General features: G+C 39.5%; 1 protein-coding gene across 2 annotated transcripts in view; it reads left to right on the forward strand.

The window, feature by feature from the left end:
* plod2 (procollagen-lysine, 2-oxoglutarate 5-dioxygenase 2) overlaps window positions 1-17,012 on the forward strand; it is a 37,266-nt gene extending 20,254 nt beyond the window's left edge. Inside the window, exons 5-20 of one of the 2 annotated variants that reach the window (XM_085172910.1) lie at window positions 965-1,077; window positions 1,402-1,465; window positions 1,745-1,842; window positions 3,874-3,975; window positions 5,876-6,001; window positions 6,113-6,234; window positions 8,279-8,383; window positions 9,178-9,303; window positions 9,827-9,968; window positions 10,686-10,748; window positions 11,898-12,011; window positions 12,306-12,371; window positions 12,596-12,700; window positions 14,658-14,804; window positions 15,655-15,780; window positions 15,947-17,012. In XM_085172910.1, coding sequence (XP_085029036.1) covers window positions 965-1,077; window positions 1,402-1,465; window positions 1,745-1,842; window positions 3,874-3,975; window positions 5,876-6,001; window positions 6,113-6,234; window positions 8,279-8,383; window positions 9,178-9,303; window positions 9,827-9,968; window positions 10,686-10,748; window positions 11,898-12,011; window positions 12,306-12,371; window positions 12,596-12,700; window positions 14,658-14,804; window positions 15,655-15,780; window positions 15,947-16,102 — 1,775 coding nt within the window. In that variant the 3' untranslated portion in view covers window positions 16,103-17,012. The remainder of the gene's footprint in view (window positions 1-964; window positions 1,078-1,401; window positions 1,466-1,744; window positions 1,843-3,873; window positions 3,976-5,875; window positions 6,002-6,112; window positions 6,235-8,278; window positions 8,384-9,177; window positions 9,304-9,826; window positions 9,969-10,685; window positions 10,749-11,897; window positions 12,012-12,305; window positions 12,372-12,595; window positions 12,701-14,657; window positions 14,805-15,654; window positions 15,781-15,946) is intronic. The other variant, XM_085172911.1, reaches the window with a different exon arrangement.
* Window positions 17,013-18,276: the final 1,264 nt, after the last annotated feature.

An 18,276-nucleotide genomic window follows, 5' to 3' on the forward strand; every position in this document is an offset into this window, starting at 1 on the left:
AGTTTTATAACATCTGAATGCATACTTTGTCACAGAGAGTCTAGTGTTTTTGAGATGCAGTTAAGATAGGGTTATATTTGTGTGTGACTGCATGTGTTTATTTAAGTAGAGTGAGGGGTCACGCACACTAACAAAACTACTAATGGTTAAAGCTAATTACCTGAAATCCCTGGGATTTAACCATTAAACCCTGTCTGTCCAAGCATATATATTGTAAAAAATGTGAACTGTTGTTTCATATTATGTGTTTTCATTCCTGAGAATGTTTTATGCTGCCTCATCTAGTAGAGCAGTACAAGACACTGAACGTTTCCAACAGGCATGCAATTCGCAGCATTTGAGGTGGACTAGCTATCAGAAATAAAAGCTTAAAAACATAAAATATGATTTCTTTTGAGCATTTTTCTATCATTCCTGCCGCTTAGATTATGTCATGTCTGTCCATCGACTTGTTTACAGTGTCTGAGGCTTTTTTCAAATGACAGGATGCAAAATGGAGCAAACCGGCAACACAGCCAAACCCTGCAATCTGTTATTGTGGTCACTGTCCTTGAGCAACAGAGTGAGGAAAAGAAGAGACGTGGGGGGGAAACTGGAGTAGAGATTGCCATGAGAATGTGCATTTATAGTGTGTAAGATACCACCAAATATAGTTTCAGAAACTCAGCTAGCAGTAAGTTGTGTTATGTCTAAACATAAAGATTACAACCTTCTTACTACCCATTATTACTCTGAGGGAAGAGAAAGTCCCTAGCTATTTCTTGTGTGTGCTTGGGATTATTGCCAAAAGTCACACTCTGTGCTAAGACGTCCAGGCTTCCCAAGTATTTCGACCTACACCATGGAGCCAGCAGTTGTACTGTAATTGTCACCAACAGCCTACCAGCCATGTATACCCCTGTAAACATTTCTCACCCTAACTTTTACTGCTGGATTTGTGTTTCACACTGTTTATTACTTTCAGGTATAATTGGCTACGCCCCGTACATAAACAGAATAGTTTCACAGTGGAACCTTCACGATAATGATGATGACCAGCTCTTCTATACGAAACTATACCTGGACCCATTACAGCGGGTAAGTCCTGCCAAGAGAGCAAAGATTCTCTAAATCTGTGGCTTGGTTCATGTCTCTATTGTGTTTTTTTAACCACGGGCACAGTGACTTGATCGTGACTGCATCAACATCTGCCATGTCTCAATTAGTAATGTAATGGGAGCTCCACAGCTTGGCAACAGGTTCAAATTGGATGTGGTTATTGCAATAAGAGAAGACAGACCCACAAGAGTAAACTGTGCACCACTGAATCCCAATGGCAGCATCTTAATTCAAAACACATGTCTGTGTTTTAAATTATGGATGGCTATGGATGGCTAAATGTAGGTCTTTGTGTTCTTACAGGAATCTCTCAATATGACTTTGGACCACAAGTGCCAGATTTTTCAAAACCTGAATGGGGCTGTTGGTGAGAATTTAAAGATATTTTATTTTCTAATTGAATATTCTCTGAATCTGTATAATTTAAACTCTGTCTTGGATGTCTAAGTGGCAAAAAAACAACAACCAAAAAAAACACTTAAACCAACATTTGATGTTGGTGCTGCAGCCAATCTGTGGATTACTTTCAGTGAACATGTAGGATTTGCAGTTTATGAGTTATAAATCCTCGCAGCTCTTGCCCATGTAGTATGTCAGTTTTCAAAATCTGGCCTAAAATGTCTTGTGTTCCCCTTTTTGTTGGCAGATGAAGTGCTTCTCAAGTTTGGAACGGACAGAGTGAGAGTTAGAAATACGGCGTACGACTCTCTGCCAGTAGTTGTCCATGGCAACGGAAACACCAAAGTGAGCAAGAAATTGCAGTCAAGGACACACCTAATGTAGCCTACTTAAGGGACAGAACAGATACTTTTAAGATAATTATCCTGACCTATGACACTAACCTTGAATGTAATTATCAAACTCTTTCCTGCCATTTGCAAATGAGTTTCTGTTGGCCTTTTAGACTTTTAGATTTTATCCAACAACCATTCATCACTGCTGCTGATGTTCTGTTCGTTGACTCTACTTACTAGTGTTACGGGTTCAGATATTGAGGGTGAGCACAAAAACAATAATGGTCCAGAAGAGCTTCGGTCAAACAATGATTTTAATGAACACACGCGTGGGGAGATGAACACTGCACACAGACAGCATCGATCTCCAAATGGTGGAGCATTACTCAAACTCTTATAGCCACTGTTGACCCCCACCTTGTCATAAAAGCCTAAACATTCACATTTTCCTAACTCCTAGCGAGCCAGACTTATGGCCTTGGCTCCCTATTTTGTCTGCCTTGGCGAGAGTGAAGCTCCCGTGGAATGTGCTCTGTCTCCTCTACTATCAGAAAAAGCAAGTTTCTGACTCTCTGAAAACAGTATTTTTTATAACTCAGCAGTATATCCATCCATCCATCCATCCATCCATCTTCATCCGCTTTATCCGGCCGGGTCACGGGGGCAGCAGCCTAACCAAAGAGGCCCAGACCTCCCTCTCCCCAGCCACCTCCTCCAGCTTATCCGGGGGAACACCAAGGCGTTCCAAGGCCAGCCGAGAGATATAATCTCGCCTCCGCTCCTGTCCGCCACCCGGCACACAATGCACCCGACCCCTATGGCGCCTCCTGCGGGTGGTGGGCCTGCGGGAGGATATGCCCATGTCCCCTCTTCGGGCTGTGCCCGGCCGGGCCCCATGGACTAAGGCCCGGCCACCAGACGCTCGCCCTCGGGCACCCTCCCTGGGCCTGGCTCCAGGGCGGGGCCCCGGTAACCCTGGTAACAGGGTAAACTGTTCCCTCGATGTTCTTTTCATAAGGGTCTTCTGAATTGCTCTTTGTCTGGTCCCTCACCCAGGACCAATTTGCCATGGGAGACCCTACCAGGCGGCAAAAGCCCCCAGACAACAGCAGTATAATGCATCATAAACAATATCATTCATTCACAATAAATCAGCAGTCCAATGTAATACAAATCAGTTTAACAAATGTAATAGTTATCACCTTCTTCTAATTCAGGAGAATAATGCAAACTAAAACTACATAATAATTTCACAATCAATAATCAGGGGCATAACGTGGCATAAGATAATATTATAATCTCACACTAGTAATGTGATACTTGCTAGTTACCTAGGCATAAAATGCAGTGAATATAGCTACAATACTCTCATTTTGTTTTTGCCATCACTCAATTCTACATCATGGTGAGGAGCTGAGGAAACTAAAAAGCAGGATGCCTGCTATAATTCTGTTGATTTTTCTTCTGGTCTTTTCCTTCTCCTGTCTCATTTTCTGGCCAACTGCTTATGTTTGGTCTTCCCTGTTAAAGAACCAAACCCACCAAACTACTGAGTCATTCTTCCCAGAGGGCTCAACAGCTGAAAGAAAAGCTTTTAATGAGAGATCACAGTATGAGCTGACTAGCGAGATGTCAGACCATTAGTTCATTTTATTTCCCAGTTATCTCGCCAAGGTGAGTTTGGTGACAGCTACACGATCACGGCGTTAACGTCTGCAATAACAGACTGGTAAACGCTAGCAACCAGGAAATTACACGTTCTCACACTAAATACAGAGCAGCGATGGTTGTGCTAACAATATGTTGAAAGTTATGAAGAATGATAACATTGTTGCCAAGCCTTGGCTTCTGTAGACGACACATCACTCTGTGGCCTTTAGTCTGACCTGCAAGTGAATGTGTCCAGTCATGACACAGTCGTACAATAAATCTTTATGTACACAGTTGTATTCCAGGTTAGGATTTTCAAACATGTCATAAGAATGTGACCTCAGCTGTCTCAAGTCTTTTATTTACTTTGAATGTTTTTTTTTTCTTGCAGATGTACTTGAACTATCTGGCCAACTATGTTCCCAATGCATGGAACTATGAACATGGCTGTAGCCACTGTGATAATGACGTCGTAGACTTTTCTCAGTTAAAAGTAAGTGCTTCAGACTGCTTTTTTCCATCTACTTGCCATCCTTTTTTAGTCTGCTTTGAAATAGCTGCTGTGGAAAGTTCTTCTTCAGCCTCTCTTCTGGACTCCGGAAAGGATGACACATACAGCCCGTTTCCCAACATCAACCACCCATGTATCACTGACTGTTTAGACAGTAGTTGAAGATCCCAGATTTTTTTCCGTATTTCAACAGATAAGCAATTCTGTTGATACTCCACTGTCTTTCCAGCAATAATAGGTTATGTGCCCATTCTGCATTTCTGGACCATTTTAAAAGAGCATAAGTGCAAGGGGAACTACTTGGGCAAGAGGAAGCACAGCACATCTGCGGTGCAGGATATGGCTTTTGAGGTTTTCTGAAGGGCTCATTTAAAGGGGTGTCACTGTCGACCAGGCTGTCTTTTAGCATGCGCCGCACTGTGGGTTTTATCCACAATAGTAACTTACAGTGGTTGTACTGAAAATTTGTCACAGAGTTCAACCCAGGCTGGCAACATATAGCCAGCAGAAATGGCAGGCAATAGGAAATGTCTATTGCTGTGTGGTTACGTCTGTCAAGAATGGTGCCAAACTTTACTTCTGGGTCCTCTAGGCGAACACTGTAACCAACACAAGATCTCAGTTCACCTTTATTTATTTTTACCTTTAAAATAGTTTGAGGAAAATCTGTCTATTGTAGAGCAAAATGTGTTTTTACTGTTCACTAAAATTGACGTTTTCACATTACACAAATAAAAGTGCTGTAATCCTACATGCTGCATGGATACACTTCAATAGTTTAACTGGAGCCGATTCAGTACAAACCAAGCTACATTAAAAGGCATCACTGTGAAAGTTGCTTTTGGTGACCTTCCACAGTGAATGAAGAAAACACTGCTCCTTCTCAATAATAGGCACATTAGAAAGGACATTTCATTCTACTGTGCCCCTTTGTTTATGTGGGACAGAAACTGGTGGAAGCTCAGGTCATGTGGAAAGTTTGGTCATACTGTCCAGGCCTTTCTTGTGGGGTAAACCCAGTTTGGAGGAGTTACTTGTTGGTTTTTAGTGTACTTGTGTTTTGAGATTGAACTTAAGCCCTGCAATGACACTGAGAGTTACACCACAAAAGACCAAACAATCCCACCCAGGCCACTTCATTGCCTTCTTTAACATTGTTTCTACTGTTGGGTGTTGCTTTTCTCTGCTATAAGAAATGCTAAGGGTAGCTTTTTGCTTTCGTTTCAATGTTTCTGTCTGCTCCTGCTTTTCTGTGACAATTTAAGCTCACATTGCCTTGATGGATGAGCTCCCATACTGTGCCTAAAACACAGTCATTGCGGAACTTGCAAATTAGATGGTTCTTCTCGGATCTCTTTTCATCCTTGGCCCAGACCTTTGCCATGAACTGGTCAAGAGGATCAAGAGTCCAGACTGAGCTGTGTGGGCTGGAGCTGAGTGTCATGGGAAAGTCTTTGCTGTTCTCTTCTCTATTGCTTCATTTTTCCATTTTATCTTTATTTCCTCAACTTTCTGCGGAATCATTTTGTGCACGTGTTTGTACTGTGGTTTTGGTTACCCACTTCATTAGATTACAACATATCAGTTGGTCAAGATGGAAGATGTTCAGGAAATTAATGCGGAGGGTTTTGCAATGTGTTAACAACATATTTAAAATGTTAAAGCCAGCACCAAATTCTGCAAAGACAATAGTCAAGGCACAATTCTAAAGTCAAATAAAGAAAATAGAGTTAATGCAGTGACAGATGTATTGGCTTCATGGTTTGCTTATGTGAGAAATGAAATGTCAAAATCATCCATGATTTATTTTAAACAAGTCTTCCACTGCCGGGGACACTTTTATGAAATCTAAACAATATGTCTTTCTTTCTAATCTAAACAGGAGTATCCAAATGTGCTGGTTGGAGTATTCATTGAGCAGCCAACTCCATTTCTTCCTGAATTCTTTCAGCAACTGCTGACCCTGGATTACCCAAAGGATAGACTCAAACTCTTTGTCCACAACAATGTGAGTATATGCAGCTGCATGTGCAGTTTTTTTCCTTCCTAGATCTCTATATGGCTCCTTACACAGTATGTGGTGTCTCTGTTAATCCATTAATATTGGCTCCCTGCTCAGGAGGTTTACCACGAGAAGCACATCCAGAGGTTCTGGGAAGAGAACAGGAATGTGTTCCACAGTTTCAAAGTTGTGGGACCAGAAGAAAATTTGAGCCAAGGAGAGGCCAGGAATATGGCAATGTATGCATAACTATTATAAATGTATCATTTCTCAGAATCTGAAGTTTCTTAGATTAGATTCTTTTTGAATGATTATAAAGGCTATGGTGTTTTCTGACTTTGATTAACCATGCAATACTTTCAAAACCTCTAAACGAGTTCTTATGGTTTCTGTTTGGGAAAACAGTCATCTTTGTTGCTAGAAGCATGAATAATTCAGTGCAGGCAAGGTCTGTATTAAGAATAACCAGAGAGACATATACACCTGTGGTGCTGCTTTGTAGTCTTTCTGTATTGATTACTCATAAAACGTGGTCTTAGGTTCAGCTAAATCACAGATTTACAGATAAACATAATATGACTAAACTAATAACAGACAAACAGTTGTAGTTTTTGCTTCTGAATATCATTCACAGTCAAACCTGGGAAAATGTGCTAAGGAAACTAGAAATGTGGGCTGTGAACTGGATGTGGACTGGAAATGAGAGCTTCCCCTCTCCATCAATATAATTGCTTTTAGATAAAAGATGGTAGTAGGGGTCCACTCCTATTACAGAAAATAAAGTCGAGTTATTTAAAAGTCTTAGTAAGCTCTTTCTTAATGGGTTCATGCTCTAAAGTCTAAAGTTTTTCAACTATAACATAATGTTTATTTTGTAAATTATTGTTCTAAAGGATGACAAAGCAGGGTGTGTTTTATTGTAACTGTCAACCCTCTTCAGCATCCCAGTCAGGCTAAGGCCAGCAACTTGGTAATTCAGAAATATTTTCTTAATTTTCAGCCATTCTAATGTTTTTGATTTTTTTGATTTTTTAAATTTTATTTTTAATTATTTCATTCCTCTATCTGTGAAGCCTTCAATTCAATTTTATTTATATAGCGCCAAATCACAACAAAAGTCGCCTCAAGGCGCTTCATAGATACAGAGAAAAACCCAACAATCATATGACCCCCTATGAGCAAGCACTTTGGCGACAGTGGGAAGGAAAAACTCCCTTTTAACAGGAAGAAACCTCCGGCAGAACCAGGCTCAGGGAGGGGCGGGGCCATCTGCTGCGACCGGTTGGGGTGAGAGAAGGAAGACAGGATAAAAGACATGCTGTGGAAGAGAGACAGAGGTTAATAACAGATATGATTCAATGCAGAGAGGTCTATTAATACATAGTGAGTGAGAAAGGTGACTGAAAAGGAAAAACTCAATGCATCATGGGAATCCCCCGGCAGCCTACGTCTATTGCAGCATAACTAAGGGAGGGAGTTAAGCTACTGAAACAGTCTTCTTGGATCTCTAATTCACCGCACATGAGAGATGCTTGAAGAAGAACCCAATTGGTAAATTTGCCAAAGCCTTAGACCCTATGGTTGAAAAGCAGCCCCAAACATAATGCTCCCTCTGCCATACTTTATATTTGGGTGTGCTTGATTTTTAGCATGCAATTCCATTTTCCTTCTGACATTATGGATTGCTACAACTAAGTCTGAACTCTTCACATCTATCTACAGTTCATCATAAAGGAATTGTTGTAGGAGGAAAACAATTATTTAAGGAGGACCAATCCAAAATGTCTGCTCATAGTTTAGCAGGTGTCATAAGCATCTACAAACATCTGATGCAGATTGAGACTGTCTTCAAGAAGGTTGTAAATGTTGCTAAATTAAATTCATTGACTTAATTTTTTTCCAGGCTGCACTGTGACTGATTTAAAATCCTCGGCAATGTGTAAGGATTCACAAACACACACACACAGGTGTAAACTGCAGCTTTATTTGGACCAAAACGTTTAGGCATAGCATGCCGGGAAGCATTGGTCAGCACAGCCCTGTAATGAAGAAGTCTTAGGTTTATTAGGAGTCTCTAATTTTCTGAAATCTCCTTATCCACTGGAGGTTTAAAGATAGCGAGAGTCAGACTCCACCACTGAAAATTACACCTTATACTTTGACGCTGATAAATCTAAAGCCGTGACAGTGATTAATTCCAAGCCTTTTATTGACCGTAATCAGCTCTGGGTTGGAAAACAAAAAATCATTTTCTCCACCATGTCTGTGTTTTAATTTCATTAGGGATCTTTGCCGTCAGGATGCCACATGCGACTACTACTTCAGCATAGATTCTGATGTCATGCTGACCAACAGACAGACACTGAAGCTCCTCATTGAGCAAAACAGGTAATCACACAGTAACTGGAATAGAAGCCACAACTGAGCCTGTTTGGACCTTCTTGGTAGCTGTTGTGATCATTGAACCATTTAGTTTATTCCGCAAGTGGCAAAACCACAGGAACATTACAGCTGAGTGAATTAAAGTTTTAAAATAGGCTGGGTTGGCTTCCTGTTTTTCTCTGGCCACATGGATACAGCAAAAGAGTCTATTGAACTAACTCAGAAATGCCACTTTGCATTATACAAAAAACAAACATTCAACCTCTTTTTGCCCTTCTGCAGCTCACGATCTTAAAGAAACCTTCCCATAAACTAGATGTCACTGTGGCCGTGGCATGGTATTGTGACTGGCGGCATGCAAAGTGGAAGACGTTTACGGATATTTAAAGACGGCATGGGAATTCTCAGCTGGCACAGAGGTTGTGGGAGCAAAAGTCCAATTTATCTCAACCAAGAAAGTTTACCATTAGCATACTGCAGTATATATACGAAGCCACACTGAGATTTATGGTGGTGTTATTTTGCAAACTTTTTCCCAGTTTATTTAACAGAAAGAAAGTACACTTCTTTGAATTGAGTCCAGCATGACGTACTGGTGTGGTTTGAATCGTGGTGTTCTGTGATCTGTTTCTGACTTTGCAGTGTAATATAAAGTACACTATCCAGCTAGAGGTTGAGACTTTAGATAGAGGCCTTACCCCAGTGGCCAATGGTCCGGTGCCTGCTTGGGAGATTTCACTGAGTTTTAACTGCCCTGACAGAGTTACCATCTCTTCACTCCATCTCTCACTTTCCAACAGAAAAATAATTGGCCCCCTTGTCACTCGTCACGGCAAGCTGTGGTCCAACTTCTGGGGAGCCTTGAGTCTGGATGGGTATTACGCTCGATCTGAAGATTATGTTGACATTGTGCAGAGAAAACGCGTGTAAGTCACAAGAGCAATAAGGGTAAACAAAGTTATGGCTTTGCATTTCATGGTTCACAAAGCAAATGTGGGTACTGGATCTCTGAGCATGTCCGTAACTATGAATAAATCTTGCACTGTTGTGCTGGAACTATTTTCCTTCATGTTTAGCCACAAAAAATAAGACCTGCTAACTTAGAAGGCCTATGTGAACAGTCAGAAAAGTGATTTGATGTGAAAAACACTAAGTTAAACTTTTATTTCTGACTGACTTTGCTTAAAAGTAAGTTAGTAAGTTAGAATTGCTCTAAGATTGCACGGAAACACTTATTCACCCACAACAGTTGGAACTCATTGATTGACAGCATGCAGAAAATAAATGGTTGTTATGTGAGTTTCAAAAGATTCTAAATGAATATGCTGAGCTTTTTTTCTTTTCTACCACACAGTTCACTACTGCACACTGTAAGAATGCATTCCAAGAATTCAGATTTTGAGGATTAATACAAAATAAGCACCCGTCTTTATGTCTTGTTGTTTCTAGGGGTGTGTGGAACATTCCTTACATGGCGCATGTATACCTTGTCAAGGGCAGTGCCTTAAGGAATGAACTGAAAGAAAGGAACTACTTTGTTCTGGAAAAACTGGACCCAGATATGGCTTTATGTAGAAATGCCAGAGAAATGGTAAGAAGGCACAACCGCCATCTTTAAGGATTCCTCTATTAGCACTACTGTCTGTAAAATATTAAGATTAATTTAGCAATAAGAATGTATAAGGTCATACTAACTTTAGGTATATTTATAATAGTTAGTTTGGTTAAGCAATGAATTTGCTACTAACAAAAGTCAACAGCTGAACGGAAACCAAAGACTGGCAAGTATCAGTGTTTGTATGTATGAGTGTCTTCGTCAGCAAGGCATGACCGTCCTGTGTTTACAGTGTCTCTTTGGTCATGCGAGGTTCTCTGCTATACTTGTATCCCATCATCCTTTACTTTCTTTTAACCTTACGTCTTGAGCACAGTCAGTACAACCGATGTCTGGCTGGCTACCAGACAGAAAGGGTCTTGTCTCTTGTGGGGGTTTTTTTTCCTTTTCACTTGTGAACTTGTTACCTAGTCTTACTTTGCATCACTTGGACTTGGCAGCTGCGGTGTCTGATTCAAACACAGTGTATGTTGTCTGGTTTGTTTGGCCTGCTCCCCCAGCATGCATTGCTCCCATGTTAACCTACAAAAACATCAGCTTCAGAGGGAATCTTGCTTCTTTTTCATGCAGGCGTATTTCCTCTCCTCCTGAATTCCTATGTATGTGACATATGTACTTCCTCTGTCACCCTGTTTTTTTATTTTGAATTCATTAATGTCACCTTATTTACATGATGCTTCTCCTTTATTTTAGACCAGTCACAGAGAAAAAGACTCCCCTTCTCCGGAATCATTCCATATGCTCAGGCCCCCAAAGGTTTCCATTTGTTTTGACTACTCTGCTTTCTGAAACATCCATTTCCAATGGGTTAGCACTCAGAAACCAATCTAAGCCATGTAGCATGCATAGTTTAAGGTACAGAAGTAAATTTTCCCTTATACTGAATTTAGTATTGGAGGTTTTGTTTTTCGAAAATGCGCTGTTCCAAATTCTTAATAAATTCGTACTGAGTTGCCTACTTTGTTGCATAAGAAATTAAGATGACTGGCAACTTTTCAGAAATTGATGTTGACTTTTTGCTTGTGATAACTTTAGGTCTAAAAGTAAAATGATCTCAGTCAGACAGAGAAAGACTCATATTCTTTTATGTTTTTATGATTGCTTCTAAGAGGAGATCACGGAGGAGACAATAGCTCGGAGAGTTAGTTCACACAGTGAGCAGTTCCCCTGTCCTGATGCTTTACCCTAAACAACCAAACCCTACATCACGCACACGTTACCAGCTGCTCTTTCTAAACACACTGACTAATCTCAGACTAGGCTCAAACTATTTTTTCCCACAGTCATGCTAAACATCTGGTGCAAATCACAGCTTGTCACAGAATGCATTTGTACATTAGCAATTTGGAAACTTGTGCAAAGAGATTGCAAAACTTTTTCATTCATCTTCATCAAGCACAAAGCCTAGTCTGATAGTAAGTCCAAACCACTCCTACACATCTCCCTCCCCATGCTTCACTTTAGAGGGAATATAATTCCTGGATTTGCTTTGTCCCGACCTCCCCAGCTCCCCTCTGTTCCTGTTCTCCCACTCCTCTCCTGCCCCATGTTATCCAGTTCCCAACCCTCTAGGACCCTTCCCCAACACCCATAAATAATCTAAGATTATTTATATGACATCTGTGTCTGTTTGAACATAGAGTTCAGTAATGATTTCAGTGTGTTTAAGCACACTTAAATCCGACTATATTCTCAGTTTTGTGCAAATGAAGCTTTTAGTAGTTTGCCACAAGTATCAGCTTGTCAGTTTTATTGCCAGTGATAACTACTCATGAGTATTCATGTGTTCTAATACTGCATGCATGATGATTATGTAGACAAGTAAATCTTGCTTGTGGAACATCAGAAATCTTTTGCTTCTCGAACTTTTATGAAACTTACTCAACTTTCTCCTGCTTGCTGCAGGGAGTCTTCATGTACATAACCAACCGTCACGAATTTGGGAGGCTCATTTCCACAGCCAATTATAACATTTCTCATTACAACAATGACTTGTGGCAGATATTTGAAAACCCTGTGGTAAGTCATTATGATCTCTCATTATCCTTCAACCACAAAAAAGCTTTATTTTTTCTGAATAGCTGAGATAAACAACAGCCACCTGTAAAGGTTATTAACAATAATGGAACGATTAAATGTGAGACAATCTTGGAGTAATGACTTTGGTGTGATAAGGCTCCTGACTGATGATTTGCTACTGTATTTGACAAGCTGGGATCTGCCCAGTGGGAGATGAGATTAGCTCTGTGAGGTATGCAGGTCAGAAAACAGTTCAAAAAATGGGCACTAATTTGAAGTACTTTCTGCTTGCAGGACTGGAAAGAGAAATATATCCACTCAAACTACTCTCAAATTTTCACTGAGAACAACTTGGAGCAGGTTTGTATATATACATGTGTATCTGTATGTCTTCAACATACTGATACAGACTGAGGGGGGAAATGGGATGACATAATGTCGCAGCAAAAAAAATCCCAACATCTGGTTTTACCATATCTGGGTATTACATTACAGTTACTAGAGCTCAACGTGAAGGTGTTATTCAAGTCTATTCTCAGCGGCCTCTTTTTGTGTGTCAATGTGTGTGTGCGTGTGTTTTATAGCCATGTCCAGATGTGTTCTGGTTCCCAGTGTTTTCAGAGAAGGCTTGTGATGAACTAGTCGAGGAGATGGAGCATTACGGTTCATGGTCTGGAGGCAAACACCAGGTGTGTATTGTTAGCTCAGTTTCACTGAACATAAAGTGCTAAGTGTAATCGTCACACTACAGGCACAGTGCTCTTCTTATTCTTTCTGTGTTTTATGTTTACACATTTTAATAAGGTCACAAGCATAATAAAATATTAGTGGTACTGGATTCAGTTTAGAAGTATGAGCCAAAAAGCAAAGGTTATTTATTAGAGAGGCCAGGCACTGAGATGCAACCACTGACCTCTTCACCACAGGGACAAAAAGACATTAAATGACACGTAAAGAATCCAAAAGTATAGAAAGTAAAAATTCAGCACTATGATAATAAAGAAGATGGCAAAGATTAAGGCTACGTTCACACTGCAGGCGAAAGCCTTGACCCTATGCGACCCATATCCGATCATGGTATGACAGTGTGAACAGCACAAATCCGATATTTTCAAATTCAATCTGGGTCACTTTCATATGTGGTACTCAATCTGATACATATCTGATGTTTTAGAAAGCAACTGCTGTTTGAATGGTCATGTCACATTAAATCCGTCTTTTACGTCACTGACACGAGACAGATGCCAATTATCAGCGCCGGAGAAGCGCCTGATAAGACATTGTGAACGCTTCCTGGCCATCCAGTGTAGATGTTAGTGAAACTGTTGGGAAGACAACGTTGGAGAAACGTGAACATTTTATTTGTACTGTATAATCTGCAGATTCTGACAGAAATCTGCAACTATCCTTTGAAGCACCGCTCCTCTTTAAAACAGGAATAAGGATAATTATTAGGCCATATGTAAATAACAAAATAACTTTATAACTTAAAGCAAAATTGGGAAACGTAAAGTCCAAAACAAGTCTTTATATTAAGGGCTATCACTCAAACAATACTGTTTTGAGGGTTCACACTTGAGCGCGTTTGCTGTCACATTTTATTTGTAGTGTGAACGAGCAGACAAAAAAAATCAGATTTGATCAAAAAATCGGAATTGAGGATTAAGACCTGCAGTGTGAACGTAGCCTAAGTTAATTTAGTTAGCATAACATATGTGCTGGGAAAACTGAAATGTACTTATAGTTTGATATGTCTGCTTTATCTTGCTTAACATCTTAAAGTTTTTTAGGGCTAAATACAACCAGTGTACTTTAAATTCATCAACTGATGGTTTCATTTATGTTATGTAATGACAAATACCCATTGCATGTTGCCAGAAACAAGAAGACACTCTTCCTATCATTAATAATGATTAAAAAGCCTGCTAGTGAAGCTGGTTATGGCTGGTTATGCGCAGCACCAGCTTTACCTCACAACAATAGTGTGAGGGCATGCTACCATTTGCTAACACCACTAGCATGACTAAAAGGTTTATTGATTTTTTTTAATTATACAGTAGAAATTTAGATTTTTGAAATTAACCCAAAAGTTTACATAAATTAACTGAGTTAACTATTGCTGATACTTCTAAGCACTCTTTCACTGTTTTGGGGTTAAATGGCATCCAGATGTAACAAGTATCAAACAGACTATTCTTGGTTAGCTTGCTAGCTTTTAAATGTCAAAGTTATGTTTTGGTATGACACAGAAAGTTACACACATGCAACTATGATTAATGCATATAGTAAAAAATGATTTTAGTGCTGTCATCACAAGGTTGGCCATTTGAATACAACCAAAAAACCACAGTTGTGTTTTAGTTTAATGGTGTCGAATTCCCAGTGGCTCAAAGTTGGCCAGGGAGATTACATTTTGTACAAATACTTTGTCTCTGTTTGAGAGACGACTGAGCTGGATGGGTCATTAAGTCTCATACAGGCAGACAACAGAACAGCCTGTGGTTTAAAAAAAAAAAAAATAACACATGCGCATCATCACAATTACCATCACTTTGAAAACTGTGGACACACACTTTGAGGATAGTGGGTCATTTGTTCCATCGTTAGTCACACTGCATCGTGCTCTGTTTCTCTCCTTTTTCTCAGGACAAGCGGATTGCTGGAGGCTATGAGACTGTGCCGACGGATGACATTCACATGAAGCAAATTGGGTTTGAGAAAGAGTGGCTGCATTTCATCCGAGAGTTCATATCACCTGTCACGTTAAAAGTTTTCTCTGGCTATTACACAAAGGTTTGTGTGAATCTGACCTTTTTCTAGTAAAAGCTGAGTTATAACAGCAGAAAAGTTTAATCATATAATCAGCTGCTGACCTGCTATTCATGTTTATGTTTGTGATTCTGATGTGAATCTTAACAACTGATGACAAATTTTCCATTGGATGACAAATTGGTAGAATTTCCCATTACCACTCGTTAATATTGTGGTAATAATGGTAATAATGGGGTAGTAAGGTGGAAAGAAAAAGGTGCCAATATGGAAAATTTAAGTTATTACCCCTTAGTAATATCTAAGTAACAACCAACTAATCTCTTGTGTCAACAGTGTTTATAATAATTTAATGTGTCACTGAAATTTAAGTCATTTGGTAATAAGTACCCAGAAACTAGGGGAAACTATGATACAGTTTTAGGGCCGCTGAAGATCAGAAAGACAATAAGGTGCATTTATTTATGAGGAAAAAAAAGGCAAATCTTCAAGATTAAAGTGGCAAATTTCTGAGACGATTCCCTGACCCTCATTTTTTTCACCAATCTTCAGTGGCCCTAAAAACTGTAGTAGGAAACGTACATATGCCTTTGTATGTATGTCTAGTAGGAATACTATAATATTATACTGGAAACACTATCAGAACCTGCTAGCAATAAAATTGACATCCATGCATTTAAAATTTTTGTATACAGATTTTAAAGTGATACTAACCTTATAATAATAAAGTAATACTGGTGGACAGGTTCACATATTAGAATAGTATTACCATATTGTAATGGAAACATATTGTAACGTATGTCCTCAGCATAATTTTTTATTTGAAGGTAACATCAGTACTGTCAGCTAATGCATTTCTATACTTTTGTCACAGGGTTATGCTTTAATGAACTTTGTTGTAAAATACACTCCTGAGAGACAAGCCTACCTGAGGCCCCACCATGACTCCTCTACCTTCACCATCAACATTGCTCTCAATAACAAAGGCATAGACTTTCAGGTAAGGACTTGTATTATGGGGCATAAGTCACACTAATATTATAGCTGTTATATGTTTTTTTTTAATGTAGATTTTATTTTAAGCTTTCCAATTAGATAATCTGTCTGATGAGTATTGTTAACCCAGTGATTTATTTCACAATTATAAATCCAATGTACTTTTTTAGGGAGGGGGTTGCCGTTTCCATCGGTATAACTGTAGCATAGAATCACCGAGGAAAGGCTGGAGCTTCATGCACCCGGGACGACTGACTCACCTGCATGAAGGCCTACCCACAACCGGCGGCACCCGCTATATTGCAGTGTCCTTTATTGATCCTTGAACTACCTGACGGCCTTATGATGTCAAGTCTTTCAACCACACTTCGCTTTTTTTCATCCAATTTTTTTTTTGTTTATTTTTGGTTGTATGATTTGAAGTTTTGTGCACAAGCTGTTCTTCTGATGCGATTCTTTTTTTAAAGCAGTTGCTTTAAAATCTTGAAAAAGTTGCATTCAAATAATCTCTGTCAGACAGAGAATAGAGAGGCCAGGGAAGTAACAAAGGCAATTAACAGTTTTGATACACAAATTGAAACAAAAACCAAGCTAGCAGGGTAAGGATTTCTGTCACATTACTGCTTCATTTTTTGATTCAGAACCAAAATCTTTCAAGAAATCGTCTATGCTGTAGATTGTCATGATTTTCATTGCTCTGTCATGGTAACCATCATTCATCCACCCTGGTTGATTTGCTAGCAATTAGCTCTACTGTGTGAGGTTGTGCAGATGACCATTGTGTATAAAATTGTGTTTCAGGTAAAATGTGACTGAACTTGCGTATTGCTTCAAAAGTTACTACTGGTGCTAATAATCATGTTTCTGCAGTGTAAGCTACGTTGTTGAGTCAGTCAAGGTTTTATTTGTGATTTTTTAATTACATTTCCATTTGGTTTGTGCCCCATTAAAAGAACTTGTGCACTGTAATTTTGCACAGCAAAGAGAGCAGAATTCGATAAGAATTCTAGCTAAATGAAGATCGATGTGTCATTTTTACTTGAAAGGTTTTCCTTCTTTCTGTACTGAATATTGGCAACACTGATTTGCTTTACTGAAAATATTTCTGCAAAATGTTCTTCCTTTTTTCTGACAGATATGAGTGACTTTATTTTGAAACTCAGCAAACTATTTTTTAACTTATTGTCTAATTCAATTAAAAAAAACCTGAATACTGAAAAAAAAAATACTGAAAAATTAATGTTTTCACATTTACTCTAATTTTGCATTTAATATACTAAAGTATGCTGTGGTATAGTCAACACATTGCCTCATGAGCCTCACGAGACCCTGAAAGGAGACACAAACCCAGCTTCAGGAGGTCATAAGTGTGGTTAAATGTGATGGTTGCATCTGGCATAACATGTGAATCCATCCACTTTGATGACCTCATGGGAAATAATGGAGCAGCTGAAAGCACATTCTTTCATTTAAAGCACTCGCTGTCCAGAGAGCAAACCAAAAAGTCTCCTTGTAGATTGTAGAATGTCTGGATGTAGTTACCACTACATACAAGCTTTCATTGTCTTATCGCTTTATCAGTTCAAGTCTGGACGCATCACATGTTAAACCCATCATGGTTGGTTTGGACTGAAGTACTCCTCTGCACAGGGAGTAGCCCCGAAGTGCGTGGGCGCGGTGTGATGATGTATATCAGTGCAAATGTGGTTCAGTTTACCTTAGGGGCTAAGTGTAAACATGTACATGCAACTTCATGAAAGTGGTACAGATGGTGCTTAAAAGACTGATGACAGAACAGAGAGGGGAGGTGTTAAAGGCACAGCTTACAGAGGGAAAAAAACATCCAGTGAAAACTATGATTTTTACCCCTTACATGACTATATGTTTACCATCTAGAAACTTAATAAAATATCCACCTTAGATTGAGCCCTAGATTTTATCCAAGTTCTCACCTTCTTATCAAATCCCATTTCTTTTTATTGCCGACAGCCTCTGGAGCTTTACTTCCCCCTTGAGGGCCATGTATTTACCTGACCAGATGTGCATTTTTGCTCCCTGTAAACCGAATGAGGGCTGAATTTCTGAGTAGCCGCTATGAAGCAGTGAAGACGCGGGGAGCGGAGAAGGAGGAGATTTAGGTCAGACTAGGAAAGGCTCTCAGCTGCTGAAAGAACCCTTTGTAGCCATCATTTCCCTTGAACTGTGCAGTGTCCAGACCCTGTGAAAGGTGACATTAAATACAACCAGGCATGCAGGAAAAACCTCTTTACCAACCAAACTAGGAGATTCTCACAGCAATGCCTTTATCAAAAGGAAGAAATGGTGACACATATCCGAACCTTGATTTATTCGAAAGTCGCAAGTAGGATACAGTATACTCGTTATTTTGGAGGCAAAGGCAAGTCGTTCAAGGCCATTTCCTTCTTTTATTAATAAAATCAACTCTAGAGTCTGTGTTTTTTCAGTTGTACATGGTTGTACGCACCATGTTTAACCCGAT

This window comes from Neolamprologus multifasciatus, chromosome 9, assembly GCF_963576455.1.
Source record: "Neolamprologus multifasciatus chromosome 9, fNeoMul1.2, whole genome shotgun sequence".
Classification (NCBI taxonomy): Eukaryota; Metazoa; Chordata; class Actinopteri; order Cichliformes; family Cichlidae; genus Neolamprologus; species Neolamprologus multifasciatus.